The sequence below is a fragment of the Sminthopsis crassicaudata genome, chromosome 2 (genome assembly GCF_048593235.1).
Source record: "Sminthopsis crassicaudata isolate SCR6 chromosome 2, ASM4859323v1, whole genome shotgun sequence".
In the NCBI taxonomy this organism is placed as follows: Eukaryota; Metazoa; Chordata; class Mammalia; order Dasyuromorphia; family Dasyuridae; genus Sminthopsis; species Sminthopsis crassicaudata.
This window is the reverse complement of record NC_133618.1, coordinates 134,532,563-134,540,391: the sequence shown is the minus strand read 5'-3', so window position 1 is coordinate 134,540,391 and position 7,829 is coordinate 134,532,563. Positions and strand designations below refer to the sequence as shown.

At 36.7% G+C, this 7,829-nt stretch overlaps 1 protein-coding gene across 1 annotated transcript; it reads right to left on the bottom strand.

Annotated features, from left to right (window-relative positions):
* Window positions 1–314: 314 nt before the first annotated feature.
* TCIM (transcriptional and immune response regulator) lies at window positions 315–1,745 on the bottom strand. The gene has a single exon (XM_074287324.1). It carries the CDS (start codon window positions 1,513–1,515, stop codon window positions 1,228–1,230), a length of 288 nt encoding a protein of 95 aa, XP_074143425.1. The 5' UTR covers window positions 1,516–1,745; the 3' UTR covers window positions 315–1,227.
* Window positions 1,746–7,829: the final 6,084 nt, after the last annotated feature.

The window sequence follows — 7,829 nt, the reverse complement described above, 5'->3', positions numbered from 1 at the left end:
TATTCTATTTCCAAGGTTCCATGTCTGTTTTCAAAGATTCACTACAATTTATGTAGGAATAGTAACAGCTAGCAGTCTAAAAATTTCAGTGATTGTGTATGTGTCTTTCAATGCAATTAAGAATAGAAAAACTTGTGAGTACATGTTGTAAGAACTTGCTTGGAACTAAGCTTTCCAGCTGCTGAAAAGTCACCCCCCACCCCCAAAGTACATTTTTAGAAGAGCCAATTGTCTAAAGAAGACTATTGCATTCAAAATAAAATAATCCTCTTTTGTGTTTTTTTAACAATTAAGTATTGAAGACAAAAATCAACTACATTTACAATAATTTATTATGGTTGCAGGTCACTTTCCACATACAATAAATTATATAAACTATTGCATCTTTATAAAATATTTTGAGTGTAATTATCAAATGCTAATATTCAAATGCAGTACTTATGAAATCTTAATCATGGCAAAGTTTAGTATCAGTTAAAATTTTCTTTTCAATCTGTAACAGACTTTCACAGTACTTTCATTCAATTATTTTAACTTTTGTGCAACCAGTATGAAACATATATATGTATTTTTAAAAAAGCACTTTATAAATCAGAAGAGCAAGACACAATTGCACAGCTCTGAGGAAGCCATTTTAGGCAGTCCCTTGAGTTTCTGCTCACACCCGTTTGGTGTGTACTTTTAAGGCATTTTAATAAATGCAAATAAACGATCAATTGCTGATCTTCAAACGTCCATTCCAACAGAAAGCTTTGAGGCTTGGAAGTATTTTTTTTTTTTCAAAATTCAACAAAAAGTTCTGTAAACATGTGTGCATTCAATCTTCCCCCCCTGGCTCGTAGGAAAAAAAGTTCGTACAGAAGCTCAGTTCTTTGCCCCAGGGGGTCTGTCCGAGTGACATCGGATAGAAACCTCTTCCTGCTGTCTCCAGCTGTTACCGGCATGACTCCCGGCAGGGTCTTCCTTGCCCCGGGACACCCGCAACAATCCTTCCCGGCTGGGAGAATTGCTCATGGCTGCCAGGAGTGCTTCTGCCTCCTTTCCCGGTAAACTTTTCAGTGGGTGAATATAGGTTTGAGTTAGTTACAGCCAGTTGGATCTCAGGCTTGGAGGTCCTTACCCGAGGCTGACAGGCAGCTGCAGGAGGCATTTTGGCAGGATTTCATAGACGCAGCTTTATTCCTTAAATGTTCTCGTCCTTTCAGCCATCCTCTCCTGCTGAACTTTTCAGTGAACTTTGATGGAATATTTCCGCAGTTTCAGAAATTGAAACAGCTTGTCTTTGGTCCTCTTCTTCAGGGCCATAAGAGCTCTGGTCTTCTCTTCCACATCTTGGTCGTTAGAGAAGATGATCTTGGCTCTCTCCTCGGCTTTCTTGTCCCCAGAGTTTTTGAACAGCCTCTGGAGCGATTCTTGGTCTATGTTTTCGAAGATATTGCCCACGGCTTTCTTTCGGGCAGCGGTGTCAAAGTGGTACCCATGGACCGATGGGCTCACTCTCAGCGAAGTAGACATGGTGGAAGAGGAGACTCGGGGTCTTCTAGTAGCTTTTGTCTAAAAGGGCTCTCGCCAGATTAGGCTCTCCTAAAGAGGCTGGAGAAAACTCATCCCGAAGCTGCTATTTAAAGGCTGGGAGAAGACTCTGGGCTCAAATTACTCTGGTGACATCAGCGTGATCTAAAGGAATAATAATCAGAGACAGGTTTAACAGTTCAGCTGCCAACATCCTGTTCTTTTGCACAAGGGTTACTGAGAGCTCTAGTCAGGGATCGTGGAGTGACATTATTCCGCCACTCACAAAGCCTCTTAACCTGTGAAGAAAGAGTTTTACAGACTAATGCGCCCTCACTTCAGACAGATCGCTTAAGCCACAAGTGTCAAACTCCCGAAAAATACAGAATTAGACAAACAGTCCTCAGAATTCGGCTGATACATGAAAAGATTTTTTCCCTCAGAGTAGCCTTTTAGCACTGCCCTTTGAATGTCTTTTTTTTTTTTTTTTTTTTTTTTTTTTGAGAACTGCTGAGAAAGTTTACAAAGCTGGGCCATTATTCTGAGCAGAGACGGGAAGTGTATGTATACAACAGTGAAATTGCACAATTTGTAAGCGTGATTTTACTCCCTTGCTTATTTTCGGGTTAATTCAGAGATAGATGCAAGTGCTGATATTCACTTCAGCATAATAGCTTGCCTTTTCTGGTACCCTTAGAATTTACAAGGTGTTTTCCTGCTTTTTCATCCTTAGAGGAGGTAAGATAAGGAAACTGAGGTGCAACATGTTGGTTTTACTCAGGTTCAGATGGATTAATAATAACAGCATTTATGTGGCATTTAATATTTGCAAAGCTTTTAAAGAATATTATTTTATTTTCATAAAACCCTGTAAGATTAGCAATATTATCCCTATTTTGCAGAAGAGGGAACGGGGGAGGCAGACAAAGTTGAAGTGATTTACCCAGGATCCCAGGGGTAATAAATGTCTGGATTTAACTTTGAACTCAGATCTTCCTGATTGCAGATCCAGTGATCTAATCATTGCACTCCCTGACTTGTCCTCTTTTCACTCTCTCATACTTCATGAACAATCATTAAACATAACTAGCATTTCTAAAGTGATGTAAAATTCTCAGTTTATGTGTTCTCATCTGAGCCTCACAACAACCCTGTGAAGGAGGGATTGTAGGTATTATTTTGCCTAATTTTACAGATGGGTAAATGGAGACTCTGAGAAAGTGTTCCTTATCAAAATGTCAAGATGAAATTTAGACCCAAATTCTCCTGCTAGCAAGCTTCAAATGCCTTTTGCCATCTCACACTGCTTCTTTTAATATTATATGTGTAAATACATATATATACACACATACACCCACACACAACTTCTGAAAAGTTAGGAAGAGAAATAGATACTTTATTTCAGAAACAACGTGAAAGATGCATTGAGTGGGGAAACTGTAAATAAACCTTCTGACAGAAATTTTTTTTTCCTTCCCAATAAAAAAATTTCTTTGTCTTGATGCAGACACCACCTCATGGTGGTGCTCTCCTTTCAAATAATCCTTGCTTATTCTCCACAATATTCAAATACACAAACAAAATACCACAGGATGTATATAGGACATCTCATTCCATGTTCAAGAAACTGCCTCAACTTGAAGTTTCACCTTTAGTGGATATCAGAAATCCTGTGGTATTTTCCTTTCAGGGCTATGTAAAGAACTCCTGTGTCTTGTGCCTAATACATTCAATAAGGTCACATCCAAAAATTGTTCATCTTAGCTTTCTTCCTATTTGTCAGGGCATATTCAACAATGTGTGGCTGACGGGTGATTGTAGTACAGTAGAGGAGAAAGAATATTGGGTTTAGAATGAGAGGTTTGAAATTCAAACCTCACATTTAACTACCTATGTATCTTAGGCAAAATAACCTAACCTCTCTTGGTCTCAGTTTTGCCACCCTTAAAATGAAGAGAAGAGGCAATTAAGTTGGGTCTTCAATCAGGAAGATTCATTTTCTTGAGCTAAAATCTGTCTTTAGACACTTCCTAGCTTTATGATTCTGGGTAATTCATTTAACCCTATTTATCTCAGGTTCCTCAGCTGTAAAATGAAGTAAAGAAGGAAATGGCAAACCACACCAATATCTTTGCCAAGAAAACTCCAAATGCAGTCACAAAGAGTCAGATATGACTGAAAATGAATGAATACCAACAATAAAAATGAAGAACAAAGTCTCAATGAGCTATACTCCCTGACATATCAAAAGCTGTGATACTGAGGAAAAAGTTTATTATTCTATTATTTATTATTAATTATTTATTCTAAAACTATTTTCTTTTTCATTTTGAATTCAAGTTATTCTCTGCCTCTCTAATCCCAACCAATAGCAATCTTTTAGGATACTGCACAGCACCTTTTCAAAAATCAGTATTTTTCAGGGAAGTGCAGAGTACCATTTCCCTCCCCTTTGCTCTTTAATAAGATTGTGCCAATTCCAACTCCAAGACATCTTTTACCTGTGTTTACTTCTGTCTCCCCAGTACAGGCTCTCATTGTCATGTGACTGGATGATAGCAATGGATGCCTTAAAGGTTTTGTCACCTTCAATTTCCCCAATCAATGCATCTTTCACAGTGTTTCTGAAATAATCCCATGGACTTGGATCCGGTCTTTTGCTCTTCTGCTGCAAAAAATATTCAATAATTTCCTACTGTCAGACAAATGGATTCAAATTCCTCTGCTTGGTGATCAAGGCCTCGGTAATCTGCTACCACCATACCTTTCCTATTCTCGCTTTCCTATACTCTGTGATTCAGTTTCTATCTAGTCTCCCTCCCTCCCCAAACCTGAACGCTCTTTTCTCTAGAACCTTATCTATGCAATTCCCCGGGAGAAGTGATCTTTCTCCTTCTCTTCATTAGCTAAATGCTCTCTACTTGCCCTTTAAAATCCAATCAAAAAGTCAACTCCGCCAAGATTCCTTCTCTGACATCATAGTGTTGCTAATCTTATTTAGAATTTAAAAATTATCTAATCCAATTCCCCTTGTTTTTCAAATGAGGAAACTGATTAAATTTAGGACCTCTTAACCTATATCCAAAATTCTTTTCATTTTTCTACATTGCACTTTATGATTAGTAAAGACATTTTTCATAGCTCCTCACATAGAACATTATTTTAAGCCTCTTTAAATCACTCATATTATAATTATGATTGTGTGTACCTTATGCCTTTTCCTCCCTCCAATGTTATAAATACCTTGAGGGCCTTTGTATGCTTTATTATTAATAAGAACAGGTTTGCATTGTGGCAAACTACCTAACCTAACAAATATTTCTGCACTAAAATGGGTGGAGGAGTTCACAGGATAGTGGCTCTGCTGTTTCATGTCCAATCAACTGCATAACCTGTCTCTTCAAAAGTTCTAAACAATGTTTTTGTAGAGTCTTACAGCTTTCTTTCAAGACTGCCTAAATCCATTAAGATGTATTTAACAGATAAAGGAGTTTCCAAACTGTTTGGAAAACCATACAATAAACAAGGTAACAATGCAGATTTCTGTATTCCAGCTGTGTAAAACTATCCTTCCTGCTCAGATCTGGCAGTGCCCCTTGCCAAGGGGAAATTCATATAGCCATATTACACCACCCCCATCCTTCACTTTCTCCAGGTAGCATAAATATTTACAGTGAGTTACCTGGACAATAGTGTCTCATAAAAGAGATTGGAAAAGGATTTACAGATCTTAAGTGGATAGATACAATGTGCTATACAGATATAGGATAGAATTTGGTAGTTTTCTGTGATTATTTGGTAGTTTTCTGTGGTAAGGAGAAAAAAACAAAGATGGAGTTTTGAAAGGAAAGCTTCCTAACCAACGTTCTTTCTATTTTCTCCTGGGAGACAGCTTGTTAGAACTCAGGCTCAGACAGAGTGGCCCCTGGAGTTTACCAACTGCTGGTTATTTCTTGCATTGGAGTAGTTTCATGCCAAATGATTGCCCAGGTATAAAATGAATGGCTAGTTTAATTGGCATCATGGTCAGTATTTCTTTGGGGTGAGATCACTGGAGTTGGGATAAGTAGTTGCATCTCAAATTTTAATTTCATATATTGCCTACTCATTCTCCTCCTGCGGCATTTTTGTTTATTTAGTACTTTTATCTCCACTCTGTTATTCACCAACTGCTAATTCTGGAGACAATAATGAAATTAACAGTGTAGGATTGGGGTTTTTTGGGAAGACTTCAGACAATTCTGAATCTAAATGTTGTTTATTCATTTTAAACATTTTTATCTGATTCTTTGTGACCCTATTTGTGATATTCTTAGCAGAGATACTGAAGTGATTTATCATTTTTTTTCTCTAGCTCATTTTACAGATGAGGAAACTGAGAAACAGGGTTAAGTAACTTGCTTAGGATCACACAGCGAGGAAGTGTCTGAGGCCAAATTTTAACTCAGGTCTTCCTGATTAGAGGCCTGGCATCCTTCTATTGTGTCACTTAGCACCTCAAGATTACACAATGATTCCCTTTTCATTCAGTTATTCATCTATCTATCTATCCACTTATTAAATTATTCTATCTTACCTTCTTTATATTTCCTAGACATTTGAGATAATGTCTGTTCTCTTTATAGTTGATGTTGTAGTCATTTTATAGGAATAAGTCATAGAAGCTCAGTTATCTAGTCCATACTGCACAGAATAAGAATTCCTCCATCTGTTAAGTAAAATTATTAGAATAGATGACCTTTAAAGTCCATTCTAAGCTCTAAATCTGTGGTTCTATACTTCCCTTACAACAAATCATGAAAGGCATCATCTAGTATTTGTTTAAAGCCCTCTGCTTAGAGATTTTTCTCTTCTAAAGGATCCCATTCCTCTTTTAAATATCATTTATAGTTAGATAATTTTTCCTTCCCTTAAAATAATTCTGCCTCTTTATTACTTCTGACTTTTTGTTCAGCCCCTGGGGACCAAGTAAGATAAGTCTTAAGGACTCTTGTTAAAGAGGTCTGCCCTCTGCTATCTAAAACATGTATAAGATAGAAAATGTGATATGGTGAGAAATATGTTTGACTTGAATTTAAAGGACAAATTCAAAATCCCAATTTGGATAATTTTAGATTAATCACTTAATTAATTTCTCTGGACCTCAGTTTCTTCATCTGTAAAATGAGGAAGTTGAACTTGATAATTTCCAAAGTTCCTTCTAAAATCTAAAGCTGTGATCATTTGGTAGCAAATCAATTCCTTATTCCCTGACTGGACCTGAAATTCTCAATTTCTACAGTTATTTCATGTAATCTAAAGATATCCAATTGTGTTCTTGCTCATTATATGGCTGTAAACAAATCACAACCTTTATGAAACCTTATTTTTGTTCCCTAAAAATTTCATAATTATACTTGCATGGTTCTACCTTACTAAGTTGTCATATGGATAAAACAAGATAACATATATGAAGTGTTTAAAGACTACTCTAATAACTCCATCAAGAAATCCTCAAATGGGATCACAAAGAGCTGAATAGGACTGAAACAAGTGAACAAAATAAACTCCACATACTTTCTTCTCTTTCCAACCCATCTTGCACATTTGGACTTGGAGTCAGAAGATCCAGTTTAACAAAATTTTGATGTATGTGTTAAAGACCTTCTAAGGAAAGAGACCTGTATGTGCAAGAATGTTTGTGGCAGCCCTCTTTGTAGTGGTATATGAATATTAGGGAATATTATTGTTCTGTAAGAAATGACCAACAGGATGATTTCAGAAAGGCCTGGAGAGACCTTCATGAACTGATGCTGAGTGAAATGAGCAGGACCAAGAGATAATTATATACTTCAACAACAATACTATATGATGATCAATTCTGATGGACGTGGCCCTCTTCAACAATGGAATGAATCAAATCAGTTCCAGTAGAGCAGTAATGAATTGAACCAACTACACCCAGCGAAAGAACTCTGGGAGATGACTATGTATGAACCACTACATAGAATTCCCAATCCCTCTATTTTTGTCTGCCTACATTTTTTATTTCCTTCACAGGCTAATTGTTGTACACTATTTCAAAGTCTGATTCTTTTTGTGCAGCAAAACAGCTATTTGGACAAGTATACATATATTGTATTTAATTTATACTTTAACATTAAATATGTATTGGTCAACCTGCCATCTGGGGGAGAAAGAGGGGGAAAGAAGGGGAAAAATTGGAACAAAAGGTTTGGCAATTGTCAATGCTGTAAAATTACCCATGCATATATCTGGTAAATAAAAACTATTAAAAAAAAAAAAAAAAAGAAGAAGAACTCCTAAGTATATAGTAT

What these genes read in the sequence shown, in the direction of transcription:
- TCIM (XM_074287324.1), bottom strand. Translation starts at nt 1,515, where the DNA reads ATGTCTACTTCGCTGAGAGTGAGCCCATCGGTCCATGGGTACCACTTT.